The following is a 19,090-nucleotide window of genomic DNA, read 5'->3' as shown; positions in this document are numbered from 1 at the left end:
CATGGCTCGCGGGCCCAGCCGCTCCGCGGCATGTGGGATCTTCCCGGACCGGGGCACGAACCCGCGTCCCCTGCATCGGCAGGCGGACTCTCAACCACTGCGCCACTAGGGAAGCCCTAGGAGTCTACTATGAAAAGAACACTTTTCCCAATAATATGATATACCAAATTCCTTCTCTGTTGTAAAGAAAGGCCAGCTTTATTCTAAGCAATGGCTTTCATTTAACACAGTAAGTCTTCTATCCCCCCACCTCCACTGACACACTTGGAAGCAAAAACCCGTTTTCTGCCTTACAGAATCACTCAGACTAGTAAACCCCCAAGCATTCATGGGGGGCAGGGGGTGAGCACTAACCTTTTGAAAACACCATTTCCCTTTTATCTTAAATGTACCAAATAATGGTGTTTTTACACCATAACGTGACTTTCCTGACAGTAGGCATCTGATCTCCCATTACACATTCCGTCCCTTTATTTGTGGTGATCTAAACTATGTCTTACATTCTTTGATGCCTCCGCCCTTTAAAGACTTGTGTAGACTTATCTGTGCTTTAAGGTAATTTTTACCCCTTGTCTGCCAAATCCCCATTTAATGCTCAAAACCTTTACCCAGGCAACAGAATTTTTGGTTCCCTTATCTTGAATTTGAACGCACATACAATACGCCTTTTCATATTGCCCCATGTGTAAAGCCATACCTTTAAGCTGTGACACCAAGATGTGTTCCCTAATACTTAACCACTCCAAATATATTCCTCCAAAGATTTTTTTTCCCAAATGAGCAGCAAAAAGAAAATCCAGATTATAATTAACATCTGCAAATGTTAGTTCATAATTTACCATTAGTTAATTGTTTAAAATCACTCTTCTACATATAAACATAACCTTACACCAAGTAGAGCCACAGCCCCTTCCTTGGGTTCACCTCTATTTCCGCCTATAGCACAAAAAGCCCATCGGCATCTCCCTGAAGATGCACTCCTGGTCTCAGGAAGGACCAACACAGAAAGAGACCACAGTCAGTTTTTAGCTACACACATCAGATATATTGATTAATAAAGAAAGGTAATTTCTATATGGCTTAAACCTGAATCATAAGCAGTCCCTTGCCCATATTTCCCTTTACTTTTTATTTCACTTTTCTCTACCCTAATCCTCCATTCCTCAGTATTAGCCTTTTTTTTTTTTTTTTTTGCCGACCAATATCCACTACAGGGATTTGCTGGTCTTTTAAACTCAATCCGCCTTTCGCCTGATCATTACAGAGCCACCATCCAGTAGTCTGAAGGGCAAAGCTACAGGCTTCACAGTGGCCATACAATTGCAGACATAAAAGTGATCCTTTTTACAGCTCTGCCTTCTTCAAAATTGCTTACAGAAACAGCGCAAGGAAAAGCCAGAATTGCCTGAATATGATGGAGGGCAAGAGGAGAGGCAGGGGAGAAAAGAGGCCGTGTGGTTTTTCTTTTCCTGCAGCTAGTGGTCACTCTTCCATGAAGCCCTAGGTCGCTTGCTGTTCAAGGTCTCAAGTCTTACCTAAACTTACTAATCTTTTGCCTTGAAAATACCACATGCATTCCTGTCTTCATGCCTTAGTGTGACCCACACCTGCTGCCAGGAATGTCCTCTCCCTCCACCTGGGGAGTGTGAAGTCCCACCCACATGCCCAGGCCTGGCATGAGCCCACGCCTTGGAGGGCAGACCTCCTCATCCATGCCTCATGCCTCCTGCCTCCTGAAGGGCCTGGGGAAATCTGACTCTCCTCATTTAGCACTTTCCATATTCTCCCTTGTAGAATATATACAAAAAAGTATGTCTGTTCTGGAAAAACAGCCACTGTGTAGTGATTGTATAAACATTTCTAATTCTCAAAAGAATTCTGCAACATGGTATTAGGTCCATATTTTATAGAAAAGGAAACGGCTTCAGGAAATTGAAGTCATGGGCCCAAGGTCATACTTCGATAGAATTAGGGTATGAATCCAGGCCTACCTGCCTCTGAAACCTTGGCTGTTTCATTCTGCTCATTGCCTCTATTTGTGAAGTGAAAGTAAATGCTTTAAAACCAGGCCTGTATCTTACACCTCTCAGTGTCCTCAGTTTGTACTCTGAGTACTTAATGCATATTCACGGAAGGGTTACATTCAAATGAGACTGCATTTCCTGAGTATAACACTACAGAGATAGAGGGCCAAGAGGCAGAAGAAAGCAATTTGGGATTCAAATTTCTGCAGATAATCCATAAAGGCAATGATCCACAGGCATGATAATCCACTGCTGGCTAGATATCCAATTCCACAGAGGTCTCCTGCCTAATTTCATGATGTCAGAGTATAAGTACCAGTGTTTACTTCCATGGCTGTTTCTGCTCATCCAATGAGCTTGCTGGGCCTGGAATGAATCCTTCTGGCTGTTAGAAATATTATGACAACAGCTGGTAATGTCATTTGCAGTGTGCAAAATGGAACTTCCATTTTTCCCCCACAAGAAAAATTTATGTGTTTCTTCTCAAGTGCCAGGCTTACTTCAAAATTAAAACCTTCACTTCTCTTCAATTGTTAGATTTTTCTGATGACTAAAAAACACAGTCAAACTAGCCTCCCCCACCCCCCATTACAGGTTGTGGTATCATCACGTTTTATAGTCTAGAGTCATTTCAGGAAACATGTTTGTAATCGTGAGTTTTGAATCTGCGCAATTACAAGATACAAATAGATACTACCATATTGCTTTTGGTAGGGGATGGAGGGCACTCTATTTTTTAAATAGGAAAAGCATGTAAGATTACTTTTTTTTTTTTTTAAGAAACAAATCTGTCACAGCCACGATATACCATGGCCAGGCAAGATACTGGGCGCCGGATTAAGGCTGTTTGCTAGGGCAGCCACATCTGTGGAGCACAGCTCACCTGACCAAACTTTGCTGACCTTTCATTTTGCATTCAGAGCCCTGGGCATGGCAAAGTGGCATACGCCAATCAAGGCCACCCCAGCTATCACAAATGCAAGTATAGTCAGGTGGATTCAATGGCAAAACATAGTTTTGCCAAGCTAGCTCAGATTTCTAGGCCAGGGTTATAGTTATAATTGGTACAATTTTGAGAAATTAGTAAACTCCTTCTATGCATTGGTACACAGCACTCATAATTCATGTGGTGATCCCATTACTGAGAGTAAATGTGGTCTTAGGAAGCACACCACCTAATCCTTCTGGAAAAAATAAAGTAGAAGCCACAGGGGACCACGTGAGCCATTCCAGTGTCTGAGTAAATACTGGATCTCTGACCATCTCAGTAGTCAAAACTTCTCCAAACCATTCCACAGACTATGAAGTTCATTTCATGTTTACTCTTCCAAGTTCTACTGGTCAGTTGCAAGTACTTGCCCATTTTTTGTACTTTTCCATGTGGGACTATCTTTTACCAAAATGTTCCTGCTATATTTTTCTTTAGAATCTATAGTATGCTTAGTTTTTGTCTTCTCTTCTTTAGAGAGAGAGAGAAAAAAAGGGAAGGTATCTCAGTGAGGTTTAGAGTTCAAAGCTAAATAGAGGGGCAGTTTATTCAGCTGGGCATATCCAACACTGCTCTCAAATGTTTATTTTATGGCTTTGTCCTATTTTTCAAGTCTTACTTATGAAGACGAATGGCCATAACTTTTGAAATTGGAGAGAACAGCAAAATGCTTAAGCTCAGACATCCAAATGAAACTCCAATGATAATTTATATCAATGCATGATGATTTCCAAAGCAACTCTCTACACAATAGAGGCAAGCCTATCTGTGCCTCTCTATGATAACTCAAAAGTTCTTTTGTTGTTGCACTGCCAAAAGTATGCTTCTCAGCAAAATGGCAGTCAATGCATAAAACAACTGCGTGTGTGTCTGTATGTGTGTGTGGTACCCTGTATTTAGCTACTTAGAAATTATGGAGATCAAGGCATTATAGTCACTCATTTAGGTTTCTAACAGAAAAGGTAAGGAGCTCTTTCTTTATTTCAATCCCATATTCTTCTGTTTTCACCTAGCTAATTATCTTATGTGGTTAGAATCAGACATGGCTAAGAGAAGTAGAGGGTCCATTATCAGGCTTGAAGTTGTTATTTTTTGTTTGTTTGTTTTAAAGATAGCTGGTTAAAAAAATGAAAAGAAGGCCAGGTAAATGAGCTGGGAGGGTGCTGGGAGGGCACTGGGTAGGTGGGATGGGACCAAGGAATAACAAATTTGAGAAAGGAAGGGGAAGGCAGAGAAGATTGAGCAGACAGGAGGTGATGGATAGGACAAGAAGTGAGGAGAAAAGAGGACAGGACAAGGAGGCAAAGAGAACAGTTGGTGATGGATGGAACCGGAAGTAGGTAGAACCCCAAATTCCACTGAAAGAAACAGGGAAACCGGGGTAGTTAAGCATGTGGAATTTGGTGTTAGATTCAAGCTCTACCATGTAGTAACGGAATGAACTTGGGCAAGTTTTCTGAACTTTGGGGATAATTATCTACATTACAGGGTTATCCAGAGGATTAACTGAGATAATCCATGCAAATGTTTTGTACCTGGTGAGCACTTCCCAAATATTAGCTGTAGTGATGAAGAAGATGAGGACTAATTTGGGTCAGGTATGCATGTGCTTGGCTCAATGGAGAGTCCCCAGATGAGCAACTTGTAGTTTCTCTCCTCCATAAACTTACATTAGGAAGACAAAATATGTACACAAAAGGATTTATTACATAAGATATAAAATAGGTGGTGGGTCTTCAATATTAATTGCACTAAAGAACTCAGAACACCAATACACCCAAACTCTGCCAAGTAAAAAAAAAAATAGAAAGCAGATGAAACGTGAATAAGGTGTTACATTATAGTTAGAGAGCAAATAGGAATATATAGTAGTTGTGTGCATAGTAGTTAAAAGGGTAGGTTTTAAAATAGCTGTGAATTTGAACCCAGGTCCATGCAAAGCCATTTACTAACTAGTAACTTTGAACATGTTACTTGTTTCCTGGACCTCTGTTTTCCCCCCCCATAGAAGGGGAGTACAAATCCCTACTATATAGATTGTTATGTGGATTAAATGAACATATAAATTTACCATGGTAATTTTTTTTTTTTTTTCTGTACGCGGGCCTCTCACTGTTGTGGCCTCTCCCATTGCAGAGCACAGGCTCCGGATGCACAGGCTCAGCAGCCATGGTTCACGGGCCCAGCCGCTCTGAGGCATGTGGGATCTTCCCGGACCGGGGCACGAACCCGTGTCCCCTGCATCGGCAGGCAGACTCTCAACCACTGTGCCCCCAGGGAAGCCCTAGCATGGTATTTTGATAAATGTGATGTCATTATTACTTTGAGTTTAGTACTTTAGAGTTCATAGTAGATTTAGAGAATACTTTATATGAGGAAACCAAATAAAACTAGGCTAACAAAGCTTGAAGAAAAGAAGGCAGGAGCCAGAGCATAGGCAGACTCATAGACCGGTGAGTAGACTGGCTGTGCTCATTGTGGTGGGCAGTAGGAGGCAGAAATCAAAGCACATTAAGAGTTTTTATAGACCTGTACACAGAAAACTATAAGGCACTGATGAAAGACACTGAAGACACAATAGATAGTCCGCGCTCACGGATTGGAAGAATACTGTTAAAATGTCCCTACTCCCCAAAACAACCTACAGCTACAATGCAATCTCTATCAAAATTCCATGGTATTTTTCACAGAAATAGAACAAATGATCCTAAAATTTGTATGGAACCATAAAAGATCCCTAATAGCCAAAGCATTCTTGAGAAGGATGAACAAGGCTGGAGGCACCATGCTCTGATTTCAAACTGTATTACAATGCTGCAGTAATCAAAACAGTGTGGTATGGGCATAAAACAGACACACTGATCAACAGAGCAGAATAGAAAGCCCAGAAATAAACCCACATATATATGGTTAATTAGTTTACAACAAAGGAGCCAAGAATGCATCCTGGGGAAAGGACAGTTTCTTAAATAAATGGTGCTGGGGAAACTGGACAGCTACATGTAGAAGAATGAAATTAGAACACTCCCTAACACCAAACACAAAGAATGGAACTGGACCACTATCTTACACCATACACAAAAATTAACCCAAAATGGATTAAAGACATGAGTGTAAGACCTGAAACCCTAAAACTTCAAGAAAATATAGGTGATAAGCTCCTTGACACAGGTCTTGGTGAAGATTTTTTGGATTTGACACCAAAGCAAAGGAAACAAAAGCAAAAAACAAATAAGTAGGACCACATCACATTAAGAAGCTTCTGGGGTGGCGCTCTGAGTCTCGGCGGCGGGAGGTGTCAGGAACAGGGGGAGCAAGCATGCCTCGGTATGCGCAGCTGGTCATGGGCCCCGCAGGCAGCGGGAAGAGCACCTATTGTGCCACCATCGTCCAGCACTGTGAAGCCCTCAATCGGTCTGTCCAAGTTGTGAACCTAGATCCTGCCGCAGAACATTTCAACTACTCCGTGATGGCTGACATCCGGGAACTGATTGAGGTGGATGACGTGATGGAGGACAATACTCTGCAGTTCGGTCCCAATGGAGGATTGGTATTTTGCATGGAATACTTTGCCAATAATTTCGATTGGCTAGAGGACTGTCTCGGCCATGTAGAGGATGACTACATCCTTTTTGACTGTCCAGGTCAGATTGAATTGTACACTCACCTGCCTGTGATGAAACAGCTGGTCCAGCAACTAGAACAGTGGGAGTTTCGAGTCTGTGGAGTTTTTCTTGTTGATTCTCAGTTCATGGTGGAGTCGTTCAAGTTTATTTCTGGCATCTTATCAGCCCTGAGTGCTATGATCTCTCTAGAAATTCCTCAAGTTAACATCATGACGAAAATGGATCTGCTGAGTAAGAAAGCTAAAAAGGAAATTGAGAAGTTTCTAGATCCAGACATGTATTCTTTATTAGATGACCCTACAAGCGACTTAAGAAGCAAAAAATTCAAAAAATTGACTAACGCTATATGTGGACTGATTGACGACTACAGCATGGTTCGATTTTTGCCTTACGATCAGTCAGATGAAGAAAGCATGAACATCGTATTACAGCATATTGATTTTGCCATTCAGTATGGAGAAGACTTGGAATTTAAAGAACCGAAGGAACATGAAGATGAGTCATCTTCTGTGTTTGACGAATATTTTCAAGAACACCAGAATGAATGAAGAGTTTGTTAAAAAGTAACTGAATGTGTGAGGAGCTCGTGGCTGAACTGGCAGAACCTTCTTCTCTTCGAAAGATGGAATACTAGAAAGCTACTTATTTTAATGAAAAAAAATAATACTTGACTCTTTATCAGCAGTCAGGAACATGCCTGAATCAAGTTCTCAGTTATTCTGAAACTGCTGCTGTTTAAAGTGGCATCTTTTAGTAGTATTGGAACAGCATAATTTAGATTTTAAAAGTCGAAATTGAAATGAATGTAGATAGATTTGTGTATATAATATAAATTAGCACCTGTGATATAGTTAAGACCAGTCTACTTTTAGTTTTACTGTTTGATTTTTGTTATTTTTGAAGTTTTTTTGGAGGGACAGGAATTATTGTAACAAAATATACATATATGTGTCCAAAGAAAAAAAAATCTGGAAGGATATAGATAAGACCATTGCTTACCTGTATCTCCCAGTTTTCCTACATTGAAAATGTATTATTTGTGTAATTTAAAAATGAAAATTAACTGTTTTAAGATATATATGTATATAAATAAAAGAAACAGGAAAATAGTAAAAAAAAAAAAAAAAAAAAAAAAAAAAAAAAAGAAGCTTCTGCACAGCAAAAGAAACCATCAACAAAATGAAAAGACAACCTACTGAATGGGAGAAAATATTTGCAAATCATATCTGATAAGGGGTCAATACCCCAAATATATAAAGAACTCATACAACTCAACAGCAAAAAAACAAAAACACAAACCAATTCGATTTAAAAATGGGCAGAGGATCTGAATAGACATTTTTCCAAATAAGACATACAGATGACCAACAGGTACATGAAAAAGTACTCAACATCACTAATCAGCTGGGACACACAAATCAAAACCACAATGAGATCACCTCACAGCTGTTAGAATGGTTATTATCAAAATGACAAGAAATAACAAGTGTTGGCAAGGATGTGAAGAAAAGGGAACCCTCGTGTACTGTTGGTGGGAATGTAAATTGGTGCAGCCACTACTGAAACCAGTACGGAGGTTCCTCATAAAATTAAAAACAGAACTACCGTACGATCCAGCAGTTCCACTTCTGGAAATTTATATCCAAAGAAAATTAAAACACTAATTCAGAAAGATATATGCATCCCCATCTTCACTGCAGCATTATTTACAATAGCTAAGATATGGAAGCAACCTAAGCATCCATTAATAGATGAACGGATAAAGAAAATGTGGTATATATATACATACTGGAATATTATTCAGCCATAAAAAATGAAATCTTGCCACTTGCAACAACACAGATGGATCCTGAGAGCATTACGCTAAGTGAAATGAGTCAGACAGAGAAAGATTAACACCGTATGATCTCACTTATATGTGGAATCTAAACAAAACAAAACTAAGTAACTAAAAACCCTGAGCTCATGGATACAGAGAATAGATTGGCAGTTGTCAGAAGTAGGTGGGGGCCAGGGCAGGGTGGGAGACACAAAATGGTGAAGGGGGTTACAAAGCACAAACTTCTACGTATAAGTCATAGGGATGCAGTGTACAGCATAGTGAATATAGCTAATACTGCATTGTATATTTGAAAGTTGCTAAGAGAGTAGATCTTAAAAGTTTTCACCACAAGAAAAAATGTTTTGTAACTATATATGGTGATGAATGTTAACTAGAGTTATTGTGGTGATCATTTCACAACATATACAAATATCAAATCATTGTTACACACCTGAAACTAATATGTTATATGTCATTTATATCTAAAAAAATTTGTATCAAAAAAGATGAGCATTTGTTCTCGATTTCTACTGTGGACAAGATAAATCAGAAAGTTTTAAGTTAAATTTTGACAGAAAAGTTTCATGATATGCAAGTGTTCAGAACCACTGACAAATATCATCAACAGTCTAGGCTTCATTTGCAGGGGCTTTAAATTATATAGGCAGTAAATCTTTACTAGTGTTTTAAATACAATTGTGCCTACAGGTTAGTGGATAGAATAAATAACTGAGTCTTCCTACACCAGAGGACAAATGGCATTTGCCTCTTATTTGACAAGTATTTTGGGTGAGTGTCATGGGAGAGTGAGGGACAAATCTGGCCCACTGTCTCAAGAAACCACATCTAGGAATCTGGCCTTATGGTGGGTCATCTGTGTTGATTTGTAGCAATTTTGTAATCTGACTGATAATGGTCTTTTTTTATTGGTGCTGTATTTCATGATCTCTATTCATTTTAATCCTACTGATGAACTGCATAGTGATAGGTATGCATATTCTTTATTGAGCCAATTTGGAAACTGAGGTCCAAGGACATTAAACTAGATGTCCAAAATAAACACAGAAGATAGAGCTTTTCTCAGCCTAAATCCCTTTGCCAAGGCTTAAATTAAAAATAACATAGTCAATTGTCAATGAACTAGACATAGAAAATGTTTCCCATACAATAAACCAATACACTCATGATGATCTTCTACTTGATAAAACTGCTCCACTGGGAAGAGAACCTTTCCACAGTTCTTGGAATCCAGAATCACTTTGGCCTTTTAGGGAGCAATGGGAAGAGAGTTCAGTTTTTGGATTTTGATTACTGAGATTCACCATGAAAAATGATAGTCTAACTGTATGAAATTTTCTGAAGAAAATCGATGTCACAGTACTAATAGCATATTTAAAAGGAGAATATTGATCCTGAATTGTTAAGCCTGTCAAGGATATCATTAAGCAGAAGACTGCTTTCTGCAGATTTGTTAAGTGATGCTTTAGAACCAATATTTTGGAGTAAAAAAATACACCAAACTATTAAATAATAAAAGCAAAGTACTTTTATAAACCATGCAGAGAAAAGAGGGAAAATTTGGGCAATATTGTGCCATCAAACATTTTTTTAAGAGCATCCTTTGAATTAAAAAAAGTGAGACATTTGAAAGATAAAGTTGGAGCCTTACATTATTTCACTCATGACTACCATTCATTCATTCAACTGTCACTGATTAAGTTTAGAGCCCTGTATTAAAATATTATTAAGGATCCAAAAGGAATAAAATATATGGTCTGTCAAGGAATATACACCTTAGATAGGAGACAGTGTTTCCCTAGGTTTCTGTCAGATAATTTAAAATAGTGTAGGGCTTCCCTGGTGGCACAGTGGTTGAGAGTCCACCTGCCGATGCGGGGGACGCGGGTTCGTGCCCCGGTCCTGGAAGATCCCACATGCTGCGGAGCGGCTGGGCCCGTGGGCCATGGCCGCTGAGCCTGCGCGTCCGGCGCCTGTGCTCCGCAACGGGAGAGGCCACAGCAGTGAGGCCCGCATACCGCAACAAAAAAAGGGGAAAAACAAAATAGTGTATAGAGTTACATGTGAACAAATAAAGTTGCATGTGTTACAGGAATATAACCAACTTTAGAAAATAAAGCAGAAAAGTTTCCATTTCTTTTACTTGTCTTACATACATGTTTTATCTGATTCCTCAGTATTCCAAAGAACGACAATATTGAATTAGGAACTGAGTTAATATTAAGAACACAGCTAGAAATGAGTCACATAAGTATGACTGGGTATGCTTATAATTCATAATCAAGGTTAATGAAGTGATAACACAAATGAAAAGTGTAGGTGATGATTGGAAGAATGGACAAAGCATCCTTACGCAAAGTTCTGAAGTAAGGAGAACAATCAGAATGCAAAGTAGTTCATTGTGAAATTTCCAAAGTACACTTAGTCCTCACTGATCCCACCTCTAACGGCTTACAGGAGGCAGGAGTGCCTCTGCCTGGCACACCTGTACCGCAATGCCTCAGAGGGGAGCAAATTCGGGTTGCTGAACCAAGTGTGCTGTTTGACTACCTAGAGGGACCATCCTTCATTAGGATACCGGGAGGTTCAAGTTCACTCTCTTTTGTGATGTGTCATTAGTCTCATCCATCCACCTCCATTAAAAAAAAAATAAACTTGGCTTAATTCTGCTGTCTGCAAGCCAAATTACAGTTCCTAGACAACTAAAATGGTCATGTATTCTTACAGAAATATTAATTTGTTTGTAATCATTAGACAAAGCTATGCACAGCTGATCCTTGAACAAGGTGGGAGTTAAGGGTGCCGACTCTGCACACAGTTGAAAACCTGAGTATAACTTATAGTTGGCACTCTGTATCTGAGGTTCCTTCATATCCATGGATTCAACCAATTGCGAATCGTGTGGTACTGCAGTGCCTATCAATACTATTGAAAAACATCTGAGTATGAGAAGACTTGCACAGTTCAAACCCATTTTGTTCAAGGGTCGAGTGTACCTTAAACAGTACACCTGAGAGAGGAAATTTAAGCAGCTTTGTTAGTAAAGTAGTAGAGGAATAAAGGCAACGGAGTGGATTATGTAAAAGACGCACAAAGACATGTGTTAAAGGCTGGAGCAAGGTCCTGAAACAGACAAAAGGAGGTGGAATAAAAACTGGTGGTGAAAAGGTGCAGCTTGAGAAGAGAATAAACCTTCTGTGGGTCAGAATTCAGAGAACAGAGGAAGGATAAAAATTGAGAGAGGTTTTGTATTGGAGAAGATACCCTAACATATAAGATGGACTAAATCAGGGTTCTCAAAGTGTGGTCCTCTGGCAGCACCTGCGAGTTTATTAGAAAAGCAAGTTCAGGAGTCCCACCCTGACCAACAGAATCAGAATCTCTGGGGCTAAGGCCCAGGAAGCTATGTTATAGCAAAGCCTGCCATGTGATTTTAAACATATTAAAGTTTGAGAACCCCTGACCTGTATAATCTCAGTTAAAGCAGTAAACCACATCATCTGCTGAGAACAAGAGTGTGGGTCCAGGACTTCAGGGCTGGAGAGTTAGAACAGCTGCAGGGAGGACTGTAGGATGGAGGTGAGGAATTAGTGAAAAGCTAGCTGAGTGGTACCAGGCCCACGTGAAGCTAGTTAGCATACCTTTCTGAATTAGCAGTCTTCTCGTGAGCTGGCTTCTGCGTGTAATTTCCCTACATGGTAATAATGAGTGTGTGTAAAACTCCATTCTGATCTTCATATAACCAACTAGGGCCCTGAAGACAGCTTTACTATAATAAAGGGACTGTTTATATGTTTTATATATGTGTGTATGATGTGTATTTATATATGCATGTATGTATGTATAGAACTAATCAAATTAAGCAAAAGAGAAAAGGTTTAACTGCATTAAAATTGGGGAGAAAATATACTGGAACAAAACTCAGACTCAGTGAAACCCATAACTGTGTGGCCCTGGGCAAGTTATGAAACATCTTCAGAGCTCATTTTTCTCTTCTGTAAAGTTGGACCTAGCATTCGTTTATTCAAACAACAAAGCAGGGGAAAAAAGATATGTATACAAGTACACAGCATATATGGTAAAGGCTATGATAAGGGTATTGATAATATACAGAATGCTTAGAGAACAATGAAGAATTACCAACTAATTCTAAACAAGGAAAACAAGGAAGGCTTCATGTTGAAGGTGCAGTTGAGCTTGACCCCAAGGAGTGAGAAAATTCAACAGATGGAGACCATACAGGTAGAGAGTGAGAAAGCATGGGAATGGAACAGCCCAGCGTGGATTTGCAGATGCTAGATTGATGACAGAGGGATAGGTCTTTTTCTACCTCTAAGACTGACTTTTTTTCAAACAATTTTCAGCAGCCTGAAAATAATGGGCAAATTTGATGGTGTAATTTTATCAACAGTTCATAAATACTGAACTTTGGGTAAAGGCTTATCTCAGAATTCTTCCTGGCTGTCTTTAAGGTAAAAGAACCAGGGATGTCAATTGTCCTCGGAGTGTCCAACCTTTCCATTTTCCTTGTTCCTGCCATGAGATTACAGGCATTTCTGGGGCCACTTGGCAGAAGGTTGCTTGCCTGTTTGAAAAATAAATCTTGCTGCTCAGAGGCCAGAATTTAAATTGATTCCATCAGAGGAAAGGAAGAACACCCTACAGTGAACTTTTGATTAACCTTTTATAAGTGGGCCAACTTTTCATTCTCATAGTAAAATTCATATATTGAATCTCTGGTAAAGAGGCCCTGCCAAGCACCCTTTTCCTGTCTTGGATCAGGCCTCAGAGGACCTGAGTGAGCAGAAAGCAGTTGTCCCCTTGAATTTAAAAGCAGTTCTGAGCTCTCCTCAGAGCAGCAGGGTTTACATTTAAGACAGAAGAGCAGCAGGCTCTGTATTTCTGGAAGAGAATGCAAAGAAAGCATCTTTTCAGTTTGATCAGATTTCATGATTCCAGGACTAAGGCAACAGGCTGGTCAATCACAAAAAAAACCTCCCTCTTCTGCAAAGTGTTTATTTCTGATCACTTTTTTACAGCTTCTGAAAACCATCCACACTACCAGACTAAAAGGGCCTCCTAACAGTAGACACCTGTGGCCCTACTTAAGGTAAAATATGAATCGTATTTTTAGTTAATGAATTGTATGCCATGTACATGAGTCTTGAACGTTTAGTCCAAAGAACGGCATCTCACTGCGTTCTGAGTTCACATGGAATGAGTCACATACCTGTCTATAAAGATGCCTTTTCTGGGCTTTTTAAGGATGTCCACAGCACGAAAACTCCAAAGGGCCACAGACTCCCCAGAGCAGGGTGTTTAGGATATGCCTTTACCACCATTAATCAGTCTACACGCTGCCAGCAGGTATTAAGCACCTACGCTGTGCTGAGCACAGAGACAGCCATTGCCTGTTCTAAACACAAGATAAAAATAGGAGTCAAATCCTACCCCTGGAATATAGCCCAGAATTACAATATAGCCAACAATTCCAATTGTTGGTTTTTAATCATTTCTCTGACAGCACTCTGCCAGAATGACGGTATTTGAATTTTGAGAGTTCAGATCTGGGCGAATTGATCAAACAGCTGCTCGACCTGTCTTTATGTTAATGATACTGTTTTAGACACCGGCTAAGACTTCCCTGTGTAAGTTTTTCCCAGTTCTTGCTACCTCACCTGGCCTCATTAAATGGGCATCACTTTTAGATTTGGTTCCCTTCCCTAACATGTTAACTAGGTATCATTTGGGATACAGTTGATATCATGAATGATTATCCCTTTCCTCAATAATCTTTATCACTGTCAATAAGATATTTATTTTGAATGCTATGAAGAAACTTTTTCCAGGTCCAAATAAAATACATCTTTAAGATCTCACAAGGTCGTAAACTCACAGATGGGGCTCAAAGGAACCTTTATTCACCAAGCTCAGGCTCCTTGGACAGACTTCTCATTTGCAAGCTGCGTACTCGGACAATTAAAAAGAGAGTAAGTATGAATGCTAACAGGAACCACAAGTGTATGAGGAGAGATGGGAAGAAGGCAGAAAAGAGACCCTCGCCTCACAGGATTCCACTGATAGCCTATCAGAGACAGTACCACCCTGAAGCACTGTAAATTGCCTCCAATTTTGGCTGAATTTCTGTTGGCCGTATTTCTCCCTCAGAAGGGAACTTTAGGAAAAGGTTTTATAATTATGTAAAGTAGCAGGGGAAAAAGGAGAATACAGTTAAATAACTTCTCTCTTCTATCAACAGTTTCTCATTATTTTCATATTTAACTCATTGTCGATTTGCACTACTTTTAAGAATTCATGATTTTTAATATTTAATCTGATGTATTTCTCTTAACCAAAATACATAAAATTATACCATGCAAAGGACATTCCTATTCAAAACAGACCTTAAAGATGAGAAAAAAAAAAAACTCTGTTTCCCACTGTCAGAGACTGGTAGGAATACAGATCCCAGTTCACTTTCACTCACATCTCTGACGTTTTGGCTGACTGTGCTACAGAGGTAACTTCTGATTCGTTACCCACTGCATTTCTAACCCAGGGGAAGATCCATGCTTGTAATGCCTGAAACTTACATAATTTGGAGGACCCTTTTTTTTTTTTTTTTTTTTTTGCAGTACGCGGGCCTCTCACTGTTGTGGCCTCTCCCGTTGTGGAGCACAGGCTCCGGACATGCAGGCTCAGTGGCCGTGGCTCACGGGCCCAGCCGCTCCGCAGCATGTGGGATCTTCCCGGACCGGGGCACGAACCCGTGTCCCCTGCATCGGCAGGCGGACTCTCAACCACTGCGCCACCAGGGAAGCCCTGGAGGACCCTTTTAAAGAAAAATATACCCGATTATATATACAAAAATGCCCATGATCAAATCCCTTCAACGCCACCCACCCGAAGGCAAGCACAAAGGAGGGAAAGTTGAATTGGAAGGAGGCAGTGATTGTAATCAATTATGGTTGAAATACATTATATTTTGCAGTGTTTACCAAAAAACGACCATGACAACACATTGCTAGGATCCCTCCCAGGACTTTGGAAGGGGCTTGTGCAAGTGAGGGGCGCTGAGCCTTCAGTTTCTACAGCATCACACCACACCTGCCTCTGCTCGTACCCTAAATCTCCGCTGCCTGCATTACAGCCCACCGAGGGGGGAATTCCAGCCCAAGAATAAGCCTAACTCTCTTTACTGGTTCCCCTTAACCCTGAGAAAGACTTAAATTCTCAAAAGACAAACAATAATTCAAAGTCAAAAAGTGAAAAAAGTTGTAGAAAATTAAAATATTGTTCCTAAAAATACAGGATCTCAGCCCTCAAAACACTACTCACACCTCCTTCATGGTCTTGTCTGAGCATCCAATAGGGCTCATACTACCATAATGTTCTCCTTCATAGAAAGTTACCTTTAGTGATCAAAATTCACTTCATTCTTTAAAAAAAAAAAAAAAAGGAACTTAAGTTCAAAGAGGATCTTTTATTGCAGTTCTCAGCTCAGGTCAGAGAAATAATGCTTCCTTCAGAAATAACTTGCCAAAGACCTCTGCCTGCTTCCGGGGCTCTCTGCAACACCTCTCACAGAAGGTGTCTTACAAAGGTCCAGTCCTGGCTACACCCAGCAAGTGACTGACTCTCCCTGACAGCAGCTGGAGCACATCGCCCCCTAGACCAGGCACTTCCACAGTCAGAAGAGAGGCCCTCTCAGAAGCACGCTGGTGGGCAGATATGTTTCAGTAGACCATTCCAGTCCATTTACCAGCTTTCTGAGCTTTGCCCAAGAATAAGCCCTCATCTTCAGAATGCACGTTGTGCAATACACCTAATTAGGTTCTGGTTATGACCTACGATGTATCCAATAAGACCCAGAAAGCAAATTCTTTCCGGCCACAGAGAAATCTGATCTTTACGCCATTCATACCTCTCCCGCTTAGAAAGGAACTGTTTCACTCTTAGCCTCAACTGCTTATATGGCAAAAATCATGCTGATGGTCGAGAGCAAGAGTCGAGAATAACCCTCTTCTGTGGAATATATATATATGAATATTACTCAGCCATAAAGAGAATGAAATAATGCCATTTGCAGCAACAGGGATAGACCTAGAAATTATCATACTAAGTGAAATAAGAAAGAGAAGGACAAATACCATATGATATCACTTACATGTGGAATCTAAAATATGACACAAGTGAACATATCTATGAAACAGTAATAGGCTCACAGACACAGAGAACAGACTTGTGGTTGCCAGAGGGGATGGGGAAGGGGGATGGAGGAGGGAAGGAGGGAGTTTGGGATTAGCAGAGGCAAACTATTATACATAGAATGGATAAACCACAAGGTCCTACTGTATAGCACAGGGAACTATATGAAATATCCTGTGGCAAACCATAATGGGAAAAGAATATATATACACGTATAACTGAATCACTTTGCTGTACAGCAGAAATTAACACTGTAAATCAACTATACTTCAGTAGAATTAAAAAAAAAGAATAACCCTCCTCTTCTTACTCCACAATGACAGTCCTTTTAACCCTTATGAACAACATATCAAGTTCCACTGAGGCAGGTAATTCTCTTTATACTGTTAACCATTTGGCATGGTTTCTTGCCCTTTCACTATTCTGGCGCCACCTTCTCAATGTCCTCCAATTTTTCAATATCCTTCTTAAGGCATTTCACCTATATCTGAAACCATTAACCTAGATGTGGTATGACTATGCATATTTGTACCAGATACTTCTATTTTTGTGCAACAGCATTTGTACAATCCACAACTGAGCTAATGGGGGTGTGTGTGTGTGGAATAGGCCAAACTCTTGGTTCAAATTAAGCTCATGGCCAATTACATTTAAAACAAGAACATTCTCTAAACTAGGTTCTCTAAGAAGAGCATATCATGTCTCCAAATGTAGTTAAAGCATCTTACAATGCTCATCTTCCAGTAGATGTTTAAAGGATGGAATCCCACCATAACCCTCCATTGACCTTTTGCAGTTTTCCAACCTAAGGTCAGCAAATTCATCTTCAAATTCTGCTAAATGCTATACCATTAGAATAGCTAAATGCTATTCTGTACCATGCTATACATAGAAGTTGTCCTACAATTTAAGACAAGAGAGTCCTCAGTGGAATGGTCATCAGCTCTAAAAAAAAAAAAAAAAAAAAAAAGACATCTTGCCCAAGTTAAGTAAATGTTCTATAAATCTCTTATATTTTTATCATTATCTCCACAATGTTAACATAGTACCAAAGGCCCACAGTAAGCATTAAATAGTTACTTATTGACTAACCCACTGGATAAATAAATCATTAGTTCCCATGCTCTCACCCTCCCTTTAATAATGTTGATTGGTTTTCATCAGGGTATTTCATTCCCCACATCACTCTTAAGAGCTATAGTTCTCCACTAGGGCACTGGGCAGTGAAAGTATTCTTGTCTCCACCACTGACTGACTCTGTTATGTTAGAAACATGTGGGAGCCTCTCAAGACCCTTGTCTCCTCCATCTGAACAACAGTCCGAACATCAAGTATTTAAACAGAGACATGGAGTACATACAATGGACCAGGCATAGTTCCAGGCACTTAACAAATATTAATTCATTTAATCCTCAGGAAAACTAGACTGAGGGACAGAAAGGTTAACTAATACAGCTAGGGACTGTATAGCTAGCAAGTGGTGGAGCTGGGCTTTGAACCTAGGCAGTCTGCTTCTTCCATGTGTGCACTTAATTGCAATTCCATACTCTCTACACATGATCCAACGGCACAACATTTGGGTAGTAAGGAAAGTCACCGACGACACTCCTTACATAATAAGTGAATTCTGCTTGATTTTCCATTAGTTCTTCAGATAGTAGCTTCTCCTTTCAGTCATATTTCTTAAGTCACTAACCAACGGAAAAACTATCACTAAGATCCAACTCCTTAAACACAGAGTGGATGCAAATGCCTTGAATTGATTTGGATTCCTTCCAGTCACCACTGTTGGAAGTATTTACCCGAAATGTTAAGGACCATGAGAGCCAGTTGACCTATTGCCAGAACAAGAGCAAATCAAAAAAGGGCTACACCGGGCACCAGGAATCTGAGGGAAAAGGGAAAACACATTTCCTAGGAAAAACATCAAGATGCAGACTATTCCAGAGCTAAGCACGGGCCCAGTTGAAGGTAGGGACAGAAAGGTCCTCAAATATTTGCAGGCAGCTTACAAAAGTATAAACAGAAACTCCTAACCTCACAAATAAGCAATCTCAGGACCTGCTACCTTGCTCCAGGCTTCTCCCCACACGCATTCCCAGTCAGTGAGTCTGCTGGAGCTCAATAGATATTCTCAGTGCACTATCCTAATGGGTTCGGTGCAATGAATTTTTGAAAAATAATTAAAGCCAGTCCACAAAAGCTATAAACAAACTCCTCAAGAATGTGGGGTGATAGGGAAAGAAGGAAATGCAAGTTGGAAGGCAAAGTGGTCACAGAAGCAGCTCTACTGAGTGGTATTTTTTACTCCAAATTTAGATTCAAACTGAATTCAGTATTCCTTCAGCTGAATAAGAAATACACAGAACTACATGAAGCCAGAGCCCTAAGGGGCAGGGGCATT

The 19,090-nt window shown here is 40.1% G+C and overlaps 2 protein-coding genes across 2 annotated transcripts in view; one reads left to right on the top strand and one right to left on the bottom strand.

The window, feature by feature from the left end:
* Positions 1-19,090, bottom strand: part of GHR (growth hormone receptor) — a 290,282-nt gene that overhangs the window by 239,817 nt on the left and 31,375 nt on the right. The window lies entirely within an intron of this gene.
* LOC132485174 (GPN-loop GTPase 3) lies at positions 6,285-7,690 on the top strand. The gene has a single exon (XM_060091664.1). The coding sequence runs from the start codon at positions 6,332-6,334 to the stop codon at positions 7,184-7,186; it is 855 nt and encodes a 284-aa protein (XP_059947647.1). The 5' UTR covers positions 6,285-6,331; the 3' UTR covers positions 7,187-7,690.

This window comes from Mesoplodon densirostris, chromosome 3 (genome assembly GCF_025265405.1).
Source record: "Mesoplodon densirostris isolate mMesDen1 chromosome 3, mMesDen1 primary haplotype, whole genome shotgun sequence".
Classification (NCBI taxonomy): domain Eukaryota; kingdom Metazoa; phylum Chordata; class Mammalia; order Artiodactyla; family Ziphiidae; genus Mesoplodon; species Mesoplodon densirostris.
This window is presented reverse-complemented; position numbering and strand designations above follow the sequence as displayed.